The 17,176-nt window shown below is 50.4% G+C and overlaps 4 protein-coding genes across 4 annotated transcripts; 2 read left to right on the top strand and 2 right to left on the bottom strand.

The window, feature by feature from the left end:
• Positions 1-73: 73 nt before the first annotated feature.
• HO133_002993 (uncharacterized protein) lies at positions 74-2,921 on the bottom strand (the record flags this gene model as incomplete). The annotated part of the gene is made up of 3 exons (XM_037293917.1): positions 74-2,576; positions 2,626-2,792; positions 2,847-2,921. The coding sequence occupies 3 exons, from the start codon at positions 2,919-2,921 to the stop codon at positions 74-76; spliced, it is 2,745 nt and encodes a 914-aa protein (XP_037149995.1).
• A 1,632-nt stretch (positions 2,922-4,553) lies between these two features.
• Positions 4,554-6,150, top strand: HO133_002992 (uncharacterized protein; the record flags this gene model as incomplete). Its single annotated transcript, XM_037293916.1, has 4 exons — positions 4,554-4,616; positions 4,696-5,161; positions 5,254-5,328; positions 5,690-6,150. The coding sequence occupies 4 exons, from the start codon at positions 4,554-4,556 to the stop codon at positions 6,148-6,150; spliced, it is 1,065 nt and encodes a 354-aa protein (XP_037149994.1).
• Positions 6,151-8,569: 2,419 nt separating this feature from the next.
• Positions 8,570-9,633, top strand: HO133_002991 (uncharacterized protein; the record flags this gene model as incomplete). The annotated part of the gene is made up of 3 exons (XM_037293915.1): positions 8,570-9,270; positions 9,325-9,539; positions 9,572-9,633. 3 exons carry the CDS (start codon positions 8,570-8,572, stop codon positions 9,631-9,633), a joined length of 978 nt encoding a protein of 325 aa, XP_037149993.1.
• Positions 9,634-10,865: 1,232 nt separating this feature from the next.
• HO133_002990 (uncharacterized protein) lies at positions 10,866-15,655 on the bottom strand (the record flags this gene model as incomplete). Its single annotated transcript, XM_037293914.1, has 7 exons — positions 10,866-11,930; positions 12,239-12,384; positions 13,290-13,309; positions 13,514-14,013; positions 14,035-14,277; positions 14,415-15,145; positions 15,361-15,655. The coding sequence occupies 7 exons, from the start codon at positions 15,653-15,655 to the stop codon at positions 10,866-10,868; spliced, it is 3,000 nt and encodes a 999-aa protein (XP_037149992.1).
• Between the last annotated feature and the right edge of the window lie 1,521 nt (positions 15,656-17,176).

Below are 17,176 nucleotides of genomic sequence, written 5' to 3'. Positions count from 1 at the left end.
ATGCCGAAGCCCCTTCGCTATGCTCACAGACGCCTTGACAATGCTTTCACCAGTTGAACCACCACTTTATTCATCACTTCTTCGGCCGCGCCTTCTGCAACCTCTTCCGATTGCTTTTTGTACTGGCTGTCTCCGACCTCTCGCTCCTAGTACTTGATGGACGACCGGGTGTCTCCCCCATCAACGGATCCTCCTGCCTCGGTGGCCGATAGCTCGCTGGCGGAGGCTCGTGCGTTCGCGCCGAGCGACCCATAAAGGGATTCTGCTGTCTGCCTGGCTGCTCCAGGAAAGAATCCTGAGGTCTCGCCTGCTGTTCCATTTCGATGTCATTCACATCCTCCCGTGTAGGCATTCGGACCATTGGCGCTCGACCCAGTGGACTACGATCTTTTCTAATCGGTCGTCCAGCAATGGCAGGTGGTCGCTCTGGATGATTGGGAGCAAGTCTTCCGTTATTAGTGCTCGAGCGCTGCCCATGGCTCAGAGAGAAGTCTGGCACTCCCAAATCGCCATGGCCCGGTCCTTCAAAGTCAAGCGGAACGCCGACCGGGTGTCTAGGCGCGAAAACAGGCGAATGTCGGCCATGAACATCACGAGAGTAGTGCGGAATATCTTGGTTCTGATACTCTTCAGAGTCGACAGACTCAGCTGATTCGGTCCAGGCATGCTTGGTGTCAGGGTCGTCTCCCATTTCATAAACATGGCCATGATCCTGTGCCTCCATGCTCAAGTAAGCGCCAGTGGGTGCCTGCTGTGCCTGCTGAGCGAAGTAATACTTCCTTCGGTCTTCGTCACCCATGATGCTCTCGACTCGGCGGGGCATATAGACGGAGTTGGTGGGTGATGCGCTGGTGACGAAGGAGTCGAATGATTCTCGAGGATGTAATGGGATGCGAGGTACGTTCGGATCTCTTGGAAGCATACTCGGTAGGGTGAGTCCAGAGTCATTGTTTTGCAGGTACCAACCACCAGGAAGATGTTCGGCAGGGGCAAAACGGCCTTCGACGTGGTCTGTAGGCTGTAGAGGGACGGTAGCTACAGTTTTCCCAGGGTGCTGAGCTTCGACGGCAGGCTTGAAAGTCTCCGGCACGACATTGAGATCGTCGCCAGTCGCTTTCGCATGCTCAATGGCTTGTTGAGGCGTTGTATGCGCGTCAGCCGCGCCCGCATCAGCTCTTGGCCCACCCCAAGTCCGCTGCCCCGCAGTGAAAATCCCATATACCATGTATACCCAATTGAAAAAGGGATTAATGACGAACATGACTGGATACAGCCAAGTTTTGAAGCGCCGAAGTCTGACGCCGAAATAGATCATCAGAAGCCAGTTCAAGCCAAGCGATACAGCCAAGAAGCCGATTGGGAGATTCGAGACCTTGTTTGATGTGGTTATAACGGAGAGAACCATTATGAAAAACAGCAAGGCCGTCGTCCTGATCGTGCAGTTCATGAAGCGGACAATGCAGAGAAGTGGATACCTCCTCCACAGCCGGATGTCGGTCAGCATGCATACTTCGTTAGTGATGAAACCCAGAAACCATCGTCGGCGCTGTTTCAGAAGACTCTTGTATGTCTGAACAGCTTCAGTCTTGCAGAAGGCTCCTGTACAGAGCTGGATTTGGTATCTCTCCTTTGCACCAATCATGAACAGGTGGGTCAACCATCGGTCTTCTCCCAAATGACATTTGCCGTAGTCGAAGAGATCGTCGCACTGTTCCGCCTTGTCAGCGAAATAGTACTTGGCCATCTTCCGGAATGCCGAGAATCGAAGCATGGTAAGTGCACCGGGCAGACAGGTAACGGAACCGCAGCCGGATTCGACTGAGCGCTCGAAAAGTTGCCCGTGTAGGTATTCCATGTCTTGCAAGAGCGTGATTAAAGTGTTCTTCACGGTCGTCGAAGTGATGATTCCAGTCATAGCCAGCATGTTCTGCTTGCTCCCAGGCTTGAGCTCCATTTCGTACATGAAATTCTGAATGCAGACCTTGTCGAGGATGCAGTCCGAGTCGATGAAGAGAATGAAAAGGTTGTCATTGCGCTTCAGATATTCCGTGTAGATCTTGTCAATGAGCTTGAACGTCGACTTCTGACACTGCCGCTTTCCGCCATGCGGGAATCTCGAGACCGTGACTCTCGCCATTCGGTACGTGATATCAATACTTTTTGGATAGCTTTCCAGCGTCAAAGGCACCCCAAGCTTCTCAATCGTCTTCAGATATAGCTCGTCTTCTTGGTCGCCGTCGAAGGATAGGAAGACGTGGAGGCAGGATGGCGGGTAATCGCAATCCACCACTGAATCTATGGCTGTCAAGAGGACATCCGGCTCTTCTTTGTAGCATGGCATGACGATAACAGTCTTCGGCGCCGAGTCCTCATCCAATGCCGTCTTGATCCTTTTCGTGCGGCCAAGGCTGTTGACGACTAATTGGTAGACACAGAAGAGCCATGGGATGATCAGAAGGCCTGAGAAGGAGTAGAAGGCGAACCATTGCAGGAATTTGACGAGCTCAGGAGGAAATTTGGCTGTGATTTGTGGAGGCAGTGGTAGCGTGACAACCATGACTGGCAAAAAGATGCATCTGCAACGAAGTCAATAACGTTCTTGCGCTTTGGCTTTGTGTGACTGACCTCAGGGCTGTGAAGCTGATCATCATGATAACGGCAAGAAGTCGAATAGTCCAGTGCTCAGCTTTCTTGAAGACTTTGACCAGGCAATAGAGGAAGGCAGCGAGCCAGAGGAACCATTCCAGGGCGGCTGCGCTCAGGACGAAGCCCATAATCGAAACGAAAACAATCTAGTCGCCACTGTAAGCCCATGGCCTTGCACTGAAGTCTTGCCGCAATCCTACATCTGATACCGGCCATTTTGCCGAAGTCGAAGGGTCGCTGGCCATGGTGGCTCCTTGTCGTGGGTAAAGATCCATAGTTGTTGAAGCGGTAGCGACTGTCAGAGTAAAACAGGTTCTTGTGGTAGCACGAGAACCTCAGCGGCTATGACGCGTGGTATGCGGAAGGGCGGGCTGCACGTAACACGAGTAAATCAGCCATCTCACACTGATTAGGAATGTGGACGAGCAAGGGCAAGTGTTGAGTGGTACATGAGTGCCGATGTAAGGGCGGTGGTGGGGCTGTCATGGGGGGCATGTGTAGGCCCAGTGTACATGTCTCGGCTCACCTCCAAGCTCCTCAGGAGTCAATGCTGCGCGGTAGAACAAGAGTATCCATGAACTTTGCCAAAGTGACGATAGCTGGTATTTGTCTTGGCGGGGTAGCTGCGTAGCGAAGACGAGCGCTATGCGACGACTAGAGACTGTTCTATTAGAAATGAAGCACGCTGAAACATAACAAGCTTTAATGACTGTGATGATGAAGAAGTGAGAAGATGAGTTGAGAGGTTCTTGGAAGGGAACTGAAGTGAATTTTCAAGGAAGCAGTGACGGAATTTTGTAACCGCAAGCTTGACCGATCTCCACCCGCTGCAGGTCGGCCTGCAGGCTATCCGCTTGCCACCAAAATAGACATACGTAGACGCTGCCTTCTCGAAAGAAGAGCTATGACAACGAAAACCAATCACGAGGCCCATGTCAGTCACGCACGCATGGAGAATAGGAGCAAACGCAAAAGGAGACAGGCCAGATTTTAACATGCACTCGCAATCCATCGAGATTTTATTTTGCGCACGCCCAGACGACATCTCCAGTCGGGTCCGAAAGCGGCTGCCCGAGTTTCTATTACGTGAAAATAAAATCCGGTTCAAGATGGGGTCAAAGCATCATCGTTTTTTCATGCAAGATGTCGTTTTGGAAGTTGAGCAGGTATCAAGCGGTCCATTGGATGTCGTTTCCACATAGACTGCCGCAATGATCAACGCAGGCATTCTCGAGCCGCCCGGAGGGTGCGGCGTGGTGAGACCGCAAAGTCAAAACTAGCCCAGGGGCCCAGGGGTGCGTTTTGAGTTGGTTTGGTTTGGCTTGGAGCCTCACGATGATCTACTCAAGGCTTTGCATCGTCTCGAAGACTGCCTTGTTGACTTCGAGAACAACCTCGTGTTAGGTAGACGCTGTCTCGTTACACTTAGTGGTGGCTTATAGATCTTGAGATTATCCATAAGACGATACAAGGAATCGATGGACATTTACACGTGAAACGCGTGTTACAGCACCTTGAGGAGGTACATTTCTTGTGGTTATCTATTCTATTCACAAGAGTGATGTGATGGCCACGGAGAAGGATGGATCTGTATAATTCTCACTTGCGGTTGAAAATATTACATAGAGTACCGCGAAAACCGTCGTTTGCTTTGAGGCGTCGTACCGACCCACTACAAGCAAAGAATTGTCAGCATTGATAATGTGGTCTTCAGGTACAGATCGCTGGTATTGACTCACTTCACAGTAAGCAACAGGCTCCCACTCATCCTCATATATATCGTGTGTGCTCGAACAGCTCGTCTCCTGCTCCGTCGGCAAATTGCAAAACACGGCCTCCATCTGATCGCAGCCAAATATCCCAAACGAAATACTAGTACCCTGATATTGACAATTCGTATACACACCATGACTGGTGAACGTCCCACTGTTGATGGCGTAAAACTGCACGTCGTCGGGTGCGTCGTCAGGGTATGAATAATAGTGAATATACGGTGGGTTGGAGCATATCAAGACGGTGGGGGAAGACGGCACGACGTCGTAGACGTAGCCGTCACTGGCGCAGTTGGTATCATCGCAGTTGACGTTGCGCATGATTAGGATCGCGAGGTTGGGGGTTGGCGTTGGGAGGGAGGCGATGGAGGCGGCGCTGAGGACCGAGGCGACACTTGCTGCTGAGATGGCGCTGGCGACTGAGAGGACGCTGGACTTGGACACGGAGGCTACACTTTGCGCTGAGGCGATGCTGTTGATCGAAGCCTGGCTCTGGATCGCAGCAAAGATCTCGACAAGGGCAACACTCTGGGCTGCAGCTACGCTTTCGACGGATGCTGCGCTTTGGACTGATTCGACGCTCTGCACTGAAGCGACACTCGCGCTAGAGGCTGACATTATCGATGCCATGAGCGCAGCACTAGCAGCTACTACAGCACTGTTCGACACCTCTGACATTGGCGTAGTAGTCGCCGTTGACGACGGACCGTTCGTCGAACTTCCACCACCACTCGCAACATTAGGTATGAAGTCAATCGATACTGCGTTTCCATATCCCGTGTTGGTTGGCAGAGGCGGAAGTATCTCAGATCCACTCCCAGTATCTATCCGCCAGATGGCATAAGCGGCAGTGACAATGTCGCCAACGTATTCTGGGTCGTTGGGATTCCAGGTGGGGCTGTCGTCGAAGGTAAGGGAATCTGTGGGGATGCTGAAGAGGGGGCATGCGGTATCGGAGGCTGTGGTTGTCGCTGTGGTCGACTTTGGGAGGGTTGATTTTGGCGCGGTGGTTGATGTTGGCACGGTGGTGGAGGTTGGGTCGGACCTTTTTCGTGTCATTCCTTCCTGCGTTTTTGGATCCGGTAGCGTTTTTTTGCCCTCATCTTTTGGGATGCCGTCGTGTCCTCCTCCGCCGCCACCGCCAGTCCCTCCGCAAAATGGCCATATGCAGATCCCGCCGCCGCTACAGAAAGGCCAAATGCAGAAGCCTCTGGTGCCTAGAGAAGCGAGGTAGACTCCCCAAAATATGCCATCTGTACCAATTATCACAGCACCAGTTACCCAAACTACTACTCCAGCAGAGTTGGTCGTCATCTCTGAAGTTGTCACAGTTGTCGTGCCTGTGAAGTCTTCGAAGCCAGGCATGGTTTGCCGTGTCAAGGTGATGGATTGGCCACTCATGCTCAGTGTGATCAGTGAAGGACCTGATGTTTCGAATGCGTCGAGGTCAGAGGATATGGGTGGGGTGAAATTGCCGGTTGCGGAAGCCGACGACTTTGGCGGCGGCGTGATGGTTGGAATTGATAGGAAAGACGATGTGGTCAGAGATGTAGCGGCCAAGGCGATGCGAATGCTCGTTGTCGTACTTGGGAAGCCCTCTGTCGGTGGGGCGGATGGTGCATTGGTCGCGGGCTCATGGCTACCCCGGGAAGTAGAGATGCTCCTCATTAACGACGACGAAAGGGAGGAGCTGCTGGGGTTTGATTCTAGCTGCGGACTACTGGAGTTCTGACCTAAGTTTACAAGTCTTGTCACTGAAGAGGCGCTGTAGCCCGAGCTAGCGTTGATTGAGGTGAGAGTACCCGAATCCGAGTCGAATAAGGTTGATTGAGTTGTCAATGAAGGGCCTTGAACACGTAGATGATAACTCCAGGTGAGATTGGCGGAGATGGAGGTGGCACCTGATTTAAGCGAACTTGATCCGGTGCGCAATGATGTGCTTCTGTTGCCTGAGCCAGAACTTGTGTTCTGGTAGCTTGATACGGTGCTTATTGACAAATTATTGGCGACGGAGCCCTGACTTGTGTTTGAGAGATACAGACTCGTTTGGGTGGCTGTAGGAGGGGAGTTTGAACGAGCTCCCCACAAAGACGTCGAGACACCTGAGCTAGAGTTCAGGCTGATATAAGAAGACGGAACGACCCTGCTGAAGGCGCTAGCCGTGGAACTTGCTGTGGCCTTTGTGGAGAACCGGGTTTGGCTGGCGGGGCGAGTCGAACTCGGCGGGTTTGCATCAAGCCAAGCCTCGGAGGCGAATCGAACATTGCCTGAAGGAGCAATGATTATCTCGGCTGTTGTTCCATCGACAAGGACTTTCTCAGACCATATGGGGGCATGAGCTACGTCGGCGCAAGGTACCGGTATGTAGTCGACGGTGTTGCCGATCGTGGTCGTGATTGTCGAACAGACACCGGCAACACTAGCAGCGCTGGGCAGGAAGATGCGCCCGTCTGATACTTCGACAATGGGAATGTCATCTCCGGTTGTTTGAGCGAGAATGCGGAAAGGATGGGTAAAGAGCAGCACGCATAAAGGGGTCCAGAGCATGATATTATGGAGAAAGAGAAGGAAAGGGAAAGGATAAGGAAGACAGCTGAAGATGTCAGGTCGTTGAAGGCTGCAGCTATGCTAGCGACACTGAAAAGATCATGAAGAAAACATATCACAGAGCATAGGATTTTCGTCGTTATTGACAATCTTTTGAGTGGCCACGGCTTATGGCTGGGGATCCGCTACGGACCTCGAAATCGAATTGGGTCCCATCTCAAACCCCACAGTGGCCCTCTCTGTTTTCACACCAACACTGACATAAAGCTCAAGCGGCGGACAAGATACAATCAAGTGATACTCGTGTTCAATAAGAAATCATGATAAACAGCAATCTTGTGAATCCATCGAACGATAGGGCCAGTGCTACGCCGTCACCGGCTTGAGTCAGCCTGGCGCCAGCGTGATCAGAGAGCGGTTGTAGGTAGTGTATTTTTGGTCTGAGCTCGTTGTCGTGTGTCCTATTGGAAACTTACTCTGGGCGTCGACCAACACAAAGCTCGGTAATGCGACGATAACGGGACAATATATAGGCGTTGAAGACAGAACAGATTCATGTAGGAGAATGAAAACTCACATCGAAGGAGGTTGTTCTGTGGGACGGTGATAGCGAGATCCCAACATGTGCTGGACGAAGCTTAGCTGGTAGGCTATTCTTTTTTGGTGTATCTGGCTCCGCTGTAGCAAGTCAACCTGAGCCTATTACGCCGATGGTAACGGGCACAAGGTCTCAGGTACAGTATGCGCGTTGGGGCAGATAAGGAAACGATCAATGTTTCACGCTGCAATGTTGCAAATCATGTATATGACGGAATCCGTCCAGCGGCATTTGATTCTATCGTGAAGTGGGTTAATGGGACTCTGACAATATCGACGCAATCTACTGAGTTTGGGGGTGGCAAATGGCAATAAGCTTTGCTCGCTGGCCAAATTCGCGAGATATACTTGACAATTAAAAAGAAGGTTCGCAGGGAGCTTGTTGTTGTCGTCGTATTGTCTGTCACTTTTGCAAATCCTACAACTCAAAAATTATCCATCAAAGCGTTGATCACAAAATCTTCAGCATATACATTAAATTCCCCCTCTTCCCGTGTCGACTTTAAATCTAATCTACAAAGAAGATAGATAAGCTTAGCGATACAATTAACGTACATACTATTTATCTATCTAGAGAGAGGAACTTTGGCTCCTAGACACTTGACACTCCCCACCAACAAATCCAACGGGGAAGATGGGAGGCAAGTTTCGCTTTTCATGCCGATTGCCGTTGAAAGATACTTGCTGCAGGCAGTACCAAACAGACCGACAGCCTAGGTCGGGACGAGAGTCGACAAGGCGTATCTGCAATTGCTGCCATATTGTGGTTTGCTGCGTCGACCATGGCGTCCAAGGGTCGGCTTATCTCAACATGTTGGAGCTCATTTTATCCTTCATCATACCTGACTCTCCTCTCTGCAGTATCCAGGCCTTACATAGCATTGGGCCGATCAAAGCTCTACCCTTCATCATGTACACCTCTCTTCCTTGCACCCTCGCCTTCTCAGATGGATCCTTTGTGAGCGGCTACCACTCATAAGCTGCTCTGCAATATAGCAATTCCCATTATGAAATCTTCTCTGGCTATTCGATGCCTAGCTTCTACTTTGCTTACTTTAAGCTTGGCACCGTTCTCCTCGTCGCACTATGCGCATGCACGCGCCAGCACTCACCCGTCAGAGCACGTTCCATCGCGCGTTGCATTCGATCGGTCTCATGAGCGTGATGATCTGGGAGCTCTCAGTGAGTTTGATGAACGGGAGAACCATACTAGGCTCGAGAAAAGAGGCGCCATGACAATTGCCTATCGAAGCAATGCCGAGAACGCGGATCTGAATCACGCTTATCAAGACATGGTATACTTCGTCGGCTACATCTATAACAACTGGGCTCGAGTCGATCCTAACATCTTCGAGACCTATTTCCACCCTTTCCACGTCACCAAGGTCCAGCAAGTAGCCTACACAATTTTGCGCATGGCCCAACCGGGAGGGATTACCGATATGACCGGGAACTTGCAGGCTTATCGACCCACGGACCTCAGCGAAATCCTTCTCTTAAGAGAACATGGCACGGCTCCGAACCTTGCCCAGTCGTTCAACGTTGCTCCTAGGGCTCTGGATCCAAAGATCGCCATCTACGACTTCGGATGGCAGGTACTGAGAAATCGGAGGTTTCTGTCCGACTATCCCGCCGACTGCAGCAAGATCGGTTCGAAGGTAGACTATAGGATGCAATTCCTTGGAGGACTCCTTTTCCACGAAGTACTGTGAGTGGTCAATCAACGAAGAAACAAGGGCCTTGTACTGAAGTTGCCATACAGCCATTTCTATAACGTGGGTCAGCTAGCATGGGGCACGGTCCTGCAGGCCGGCGAGTTCATCGACGACCAAGAGGGTGACTTCTGTGGCTCTTCTAAAGCTTATGGACCGTATCAAGCCAGATTGCTTCGCGAGGGTGACTATGGTAAAGCCCTCATCAACAATGAGAATCACGTTTGGTTCTTCCTCGTGAGTGACACATCCCGAAGCAATCGGCGTAGGGTGAGAGCGCTCACTGTCGTTCCCTAGCACGCTTACTGGTCCCTGGTGTGCCCGAGGAGCATGCCCGTTACTACCTCCACCCTAACTAGGACAGGCAGAGCCTTTATCCTTCCCGAAAGCAATGACATTCCAAGGGTGTGCTATGAATCTTTCCGAGGCGTGTTGGGTACAATCTGGTGTTGGTTCTCTTGAGCGACGTATCCCGGCTGGGGGTTTGCCACACGTACAACCCCATTGATTCAATCTAGCCACAGCATAGAGTCTCCGATCGTCTTGGGCATCCCGGCACCATTCTGCACGTGTCGATCCGAGCCGCAAATGGAGCGTGTATGTAGAAGATAGTAAATTGCAGCGCCAAGCTCACAGAATCTTGTCCCAACCTCACTCCACGTAGAGACCAACACAAGCACCATCTTAGTATCGCAAGACTTAAATTCACAGCGCACGATATAATCGATGGACTGTTTCAATCGCTAGCGTAGAGCACTTCACACGATTGCCGCTACCAAAGTTCCCTCACTTCCAGATTCCTTAATACCGATGCTGATACTACGTTGCTGGATGGATATAAGCTGAGGCTAATCATCCAACGCAGACCTCGCGCGAACTTCTGATCTTTCCATAGCGCCACCGCGGCGTGCGCTGAGCAAAGGCTAGCGATGGATCTATCACGTGATGGATGATGTTCGCCAAGTCCAAGGATGGAATGTTTTGTTACAACATCAGCCCCTTCGGCTATCGCATACATGTCGCGTATTTACCAGGGCTGGTAATTACCAGCCCCTAAAGTAGCCACCAGGCACCTGTTTTATGTACATAAATATCCGAACATCCCATGAATCAAGAATCAGTCTTTCAGTTTCAATCAATTTCTCACATGTCTGGTATCCGACTTTCAACATGTTGAGCTCGAGGATATTGATATCCTGTCAGCTGCATGAGTTCATTGATGTGATGTACAAAACGACCATCCCGTCAGTGAGCATGGGGGTTGTCCGAGAGACAAGGTGTTCAAGAGGTTTCACTATTGGCTAAGGGTAGCATAAGCGATACCACGGGACCCCCGCTTCCGACTGCTACCTGGGCACTGGAAGCTGTCATTGCGGCAAGCAACCCGCTAAAAGGCAAAAAAAAAAAAAAAAAAAAAAAAATTATTTATTTTTTTTTTTTTTTTTTTTTTAAAAAAAAAAATAAAAAATATTTTTTTTTTTTTTTTTTTTTTTTTTTTTTTTTTTAAATTTTTTTTTTTTTTTTTATAAAAAAAATATTTATTTTTTTTTTTTTTTTATAAAATTTTTTTTTTTAATATATTTTTTTTATTTTAAAAAAAAGCCATGGCTGGAAATCCGGGCGCCGGCGTCTGCCACACGTTGACGGCGGAGAGGGTAGTTGTGCGCCTCTGCAGCACCCATGGAGGTTGGGAAGGGTTGGGTGCTGCGAGGCACTGCTGCTGCGCCACTAGCATCCGGTCAGCGTTGGATTCATCTATCGAAAAGGAATGATAGGAGCAGGGGAAGCAGATATGCGACCTACACGCTATGTAGAGTAGGATGTTCGTGGGGTTCTTCACGGAAGACTCGACACCATAGGCAACGCACTCGTTCCAGTCAAACGTCTCTTTGGGAAGGCTTTCAGAACCCAGCGCGATCTTTTGGAGGTAGAAGCGAATGAGCTCGTACATCAATGTGTACATCTGGTAATTTCGATAGAAGACGTCAACGTCTCCTACGAACTTGTTATCCTCAACCATTGGACAATGATTGCCGGCTGGCGCTGGGGCTTGATAATGGAAATCGGGACAGAGGAAAATGTACGCGGTGTCAACAGCGTAGAAGATCCGGAGAGACCTCTGGCCAGGCCACGGATGGATGCACCGTTGCCAAGGATCATATTTTAATTGAAGGCCTTTATACACAGATGCACTGTTCTCGTGCACGCAAGCAAGACGAGGTGGGGTCGGGTGCGCCATATGCGGTTTTAGATTGATCAGCCCTTTTGAATCAAATATCATGTTCAGATAGTATGAGACAGGATATTTGGATCTGTCGCTTTTGAACATAGCACTGAAGCCAAAAGGGCTGTCTGCGCCACGAACGACATCGGCTTTTGCTACATTGACAGCAGCTCTTGCAAGGTTGTATGCTTGGTGAACAATGCGCATTTCATCGCCACATTCTTCGACGAAGATGCTATTCGCATCAGTCATGTTCGCTGCTGGAAAGGATGCGTTGGGAGCTGATAAGTAGTCGCTAAGGCTGTAGCTTTCTGGGCCAAATGCAACTAGAAGAAGTGAGTATATATCTAACGAGAGGGTGGCGGAGATTGCATTGTGTACTCGAAGACGCAGGGAGTGCGTAGGTGATGTGGATGATACATAAGGTCGCGGCTGCGACGGTGAAGTTCAAAGAAGCCAACTTCATCTTGGCACAAGATAGGTGGAAGCGCTTCGAATCCTCGACCGTCAGAGAATGCGTCGGATTTAGCAGATAAGAAAGGACAAAGCAGTTAAATCATAGGAAGCAAGATATGGGGACTGGATCTATGGTGATATCAAGGAGCGCATGAATGGCGGGAAACAAGAGTGCGCATGCATGATAGCACAGCAAAGCACCCCGACCCGCTTGATAGGAGTCGCATGCCGACGGTAAATGTCAAGAGCTCGAAATATAACAATCCAGTCTTCATTTTCCAGACCATCTTTGAACCATACTCGTATCCGTACGTTCGACCAGACTGAACAACATCGAGGTCAATGATGTCCTCGTGAGCGATGTTGAAAGCTTCTCTGGCCTTGAGGACCGTGGGGATGACGGTAACGCGCCGGGTCTCCTCTTGTGTAGCTGTCCAGATTGGAGGCTCGAGTCATCTGGCGTCAGTGAATGTCTTGTCTCTTCGTTGGTTGCCTGTAGATAGTAAAGATTTCACTGCCTCGTGGTGCTCGGTTGAAAATGCCAAGAAACGGTCCTCTACAGGAAACGTGGAAAGGCCGCTAGAATCCGATCGGCCACAGCCGATTTACATAGGATGCGTCCTCGGACCTCCATTTGTCACCTTCAATCCATCGAACTTCCTCGCTGCTTTTGACATTCCTATCATCATCCTATCCTATTCCACAGCTTATTATTAGCTCGACTGACGCCTAGGACAAAGAGGCAGCACTCGACCATCATGAACAAGAAAATAATCAATACGTCCTGTCCCAATTCGACCAAGTCAATCAATACTCAAGTCTCCCCTCATTCAAGCCTTTCTTCATCGAGATCCTCTTCTCGTCTCTTACGATGTACATCACGACAGCTAAGAATACCTCACGGGCCCGAGTGCTTTGAGACGCTTTTTGTTCAGCCAGAGGATGAGATTGTCAAGCCGAAGCGCACGCCTGAAACTCAAGATGGTATTACAGGTGAGCGAAAACAATAAAGAAGGTGCGTATCATCATTAACAGTGATGATTCTCAGCTAATCGCACGGGTTTAGGTTCTGTCAAGAGATCTTACAGATTCCGTAAAACCCCGAGATCATCATACGGATCAACAGGCGCGCTCGATGTCCCTCGCTTCCTTGATCCTTACCGCATCAAACTTTTCAGATAGAATAATCAAGGACCCTCCTAAAATCCCGTACGTTACGCTAGAGCTAGCGTGAGCATGACGATCTTTGCGTGTGTGGAATAAGCCGGCCAGCAGGATCAAGTCACAGCTTGACGAACTACCGGCGTTGACGGGAAGAGCAGTGAGTGACTCGACCTGATTCATAAGCTGCGTCCCTGTAACGATGTTGACAAGTCCCCTGCCCCTTCACCGGTTGTGCCAGCGCTTAAAAGAATACAAGCACCCGTCCCCGGTTGGCACGTTCAGGTGAGCGAACTGTATAACCACGAAAATCTCATAGACGCAGTCACTTTTGTCTGAGTTAGGATATAAGAGTCCTCGGCTCGTTCCCCGTTAACAACGCAACATTTCAGACTCACGTATCCTTAACGGGATGCAACAACATTCCCGGCATGCACAGTCTCTCCGAGCTCGGATCATCAGCCGCCAATTTCTTATCACCCATCCACCTCTGATACAACTCTTGCGGGACTTGTCCACCCCCGTAATTGAGCCAATACGTAAAACGATGCATGAATTTATCAAAGTAGCCACTCCTCGGATTCTTCAAGGGGGATTCCGGACCCTGTTTATTGATCAGGTGTTCGACCTCCCCCACATCTTGCGGCATATCATTCTGGGGATCATAGTAATTCGGCAGGGGGAAGTGCGCGATCTTGAGCCCGTGAAGCTTCGCATAGGTAAAGGGGCCGATTTCCGGCGTCATGGATACCCCATCCTGCGACTGGGTCGAGTGCATGACGCGCAACAGACGTCTGGAGAAGCGGGCAATGGCGAGCTGGACACAGACTCGGACTTCGAGCGAGCGTTGCGGATCGCCTGGGAATTCCTTTCCAATGCCCCAATCCTTCCCACCGGGCTAGTAGACCACAGCGCCTACAGTGATGATGTCGGCATCTTCCCCTACGCCCCACGTATATTTGTCTTTGGCTGGGTTAGTGACGGGAGGCTCAGGTCCGATGGGACCTGGTACGGCAATGTGTTTGGGGGACCCCCAAACGCCACCATTGGGAGTGCTGGCCTCAACAAGCTCGGTGAAATTTGCCCAGGTCTTGTGGATATGCGGGACGAAGAACCTGCTTGCGCGCTCCCATTGCAGTTTCCGAGGCTGTGAGCGTGCCCACTGTACCAATTTGGTGTCAGCATCATGATTCTCGGGATATCGATTCGAAGAGAAAGTATTAGTCATACTCTCCGAACACGTCTTCGGCCTCAGAGAGGGGTGTAGAAAGGCGTATTGAATCCTAAATTAGGACGTACCGAGTCCGCATTCTCCAAGAGATTGTACCAATGGCCGGTATATCTTACATCCAGCTCTGTCTGCCAAAAATGATCAAACTCTGGATGCAGCTCCGCAAAGACCTGTAGCGCCTGATTCAACCCCTCTACCTTCAACGTACTTTTCGGGTACCAGGAAGACATCAGCGCTTCCCTTTTGAACAAAAGTGTCATCTTATGAAGCTCCTGCGGAATGTGTTTTTCAAGGATATCTTGATACACTTCAGGATCATCAATCGACCTCTCATCCTTAACCTCGACGAGCAGGAAAACCGAGTATTCTCCGCCGGAATGAAGAGAGAGCTCCGCAATGAGAGAACGTAGTAACATCATCGTATCATTCCTGAAATTCATCTTATGGTGCGCGCGCACCACGACCGCAGTGCGAGACTTGGGTTTCCCAAACAAACCTTTTTTCGCGTTGCTCTTGTTCTCTGTCGAGTTAAAGACTAGGTCTTCAGCAGTGGCATTCCTAAGTGGGTGACGCATAGGGGTCGCTACGAGAGCGTAGCGGTCTGCGTTGCCTTCCACACATTGGTCCTGTAGCGTTCCCCAATCTACTTCTGTCCAATTGACTCGAGATGGTTGCGCCCATCCTGCGGGATTCGCGCTTGAATAGCCGTAGAGGCCGAGGCGGCCGTTACGGTCGAAGCAATGCTCGCGGTCGAGTCCACCTTCGTGATAGGAGCCGAAGATGGGTTCAGGTATGCTTACTACGGTAAAATAAGACTGTCAGCGAGAATGTATCAATTTAGATGGGCTGTGATGGGGGAAGAAGATCTCGGAATTGGATTGAGCGCAAGGAAAGCGATGCGTACTCGGCGGCGAGACTGCATATGCGAGAAGCATGTCATCTGGGTTCCCATTGACATCGACGCCTCGTGGACCAACGCATGGCGCAGCTCTCTGCGAGAGCTGCGCCATATACCATTGGACTCGACGTATGGGTTGTAGTGCGCATTGGATAACAAGGCTGTATCCAATTTGTTCAAGTCTATGAAGTCGAAAGACGGAGGTGGAGCGGCCGGCTCCTCATGGGACGAGTTGTGCCGATACTCATCGCTGTAGTGGGAGACTGAGGGTTTCAAGGCTTGTAATGCGCCAGTGCTTTGAGAAAGGTCATGTTTGGGGAAAATGTACAGCAAGGCAGTTATAAGGAAGACAGCGAGGCAAATGGGTTTGAGATGGGAGACTCGTAAAGGCGATGGGAATTGCATTCCCATTTTTGAATAAGTGAGGAAGTGGAGTCGAAGTAGAGGAATTGTTTGAGTCGGAGAGATTGAAAGCTTGGGCTGACAAACTATATCTCTCATATTATCTAAGGTTGCGGCATAGCAGGCTTACCTTAAGATGAAGTTAATCTCGAATTCGTACGCTCGCATCATTCTCCTACAAATGATACATGAATCGCGAGCGAAGATTAACGCAATGGGCATCATCTGGAGGGATTCGCTTCCCCTCCAGACTCTCCGCGCCCTCTTTACCCTTTTCTATCAGTGGACCAGCTCGACGAGCAAGCACGGTTGTATTAATAAGACTGGAGAGGAATTCAACCCTGGACACGCTGTACGGTATCTTGCCCCGAACTCCGTACTCGAGTCGATTGTTGTAAGAAGCTGATGGCAAGCCATATCCAGGAGCATCAATCATCCCACTCGCCGATTGCCCCCTTTCTCGGTGGAGTTAGAGGGCACATGGCGGGAGGCAGCTAATAGAATAAGGTAGGCTCGCTCGGTACTTTAGGGTTACAACATCCTGTTTCACCTTGAGATTGATCTTAGCTGCCGAACGGGAAGAGCCCAAGCTCGCCAAGGCCTGGCAGCATCTTTCACCCCCACAAGGCCCACCAGCGTTACATAGGTAACTGCTAATAGTGTCCGCTATCCAAGAGACGAGTGCTCATAGCACTCTAGCCTCCAGCCTTCTTTTCATGTAAGGTAGCCCGTACATCAATGAATCTCACGGCGACCCCTCGCTGTTGCTCGGAAAGCTCCTTACGCCAGTATTAGCGTGCCGAAGGCATTGCTTTCGTGCGAAGAAATGCCGGCTTTGTTCGCCGTCAGATTAATGTAAGCAATCGAGAACGCATCTAGATCTGCATGAATGCCGGTTCCGACCGAGATGGACCGGTGAGTCCAGGGGGAGATCTCGGCGAAGCTGGATCTACAGCCTTCTCCGGAGGGAAGAGAACCCGTCAAAGATGAAATGGGTCAAAAACGAGTACTCTGTCACTCTTCTCGGAGCATGTATCCTTTATCGCACTGTTGCCGCGGCCGGAAGCTTAGCTGGATGCCTGACGGAACAAATGGTATGAGCGCTGTTGATTCAGAGGCTAGCTTCGGAAGACGCTGTTGGCTTAATTAGGGCGCGTTCAAGGCAGGGAAGGGGACGGTTATGATTCAATTTCGTCAACGAAAGCTGCGATGAATATTCAACGTTCCGGACATTCGGGAGAACTCATCCGTGGCAAGGTCCATGTGAATGAGATTGACCGAGGGTTCGTGAGTGGGGATGTTTTGCATGGGGATGAGATAGGCTGGATTAATGTTGTTGTTGTAGAAGCACGAGCGGATCTCTAGGAAGTGAAGGAGGCGAAGGAGACGGTTGAAGGAGTCAACAGGGACGAAGGTAAGACGGAGGGGGGGGAGGATGCTGGTCGCGGCGAAGTAGACGAAGGGGCCCAGTAGAGATATGTGTATGCAAGAGTCATATATGCGCTCAACTCGACGGGGGTGGTCAGTTGA

The sequence above is a fragment of the Letharia lupina genome (assembly GCF_014066315.1).
Source record: "Letharia lupina isolate WasteWater1 chromosome Unknown contig_16, whole genome shotgun sequence".
Taxonomy (NCBI): domain Eukaryota; kingdom Fungi; phylum Ascomycota; class Lecanoromycetes; order Lecanorales; family Parmeliaceae; genus Letharia; species Letharia lupina.
This window is presented reverse-complemented; position numbering and strand designations above follow the sequence as displayed.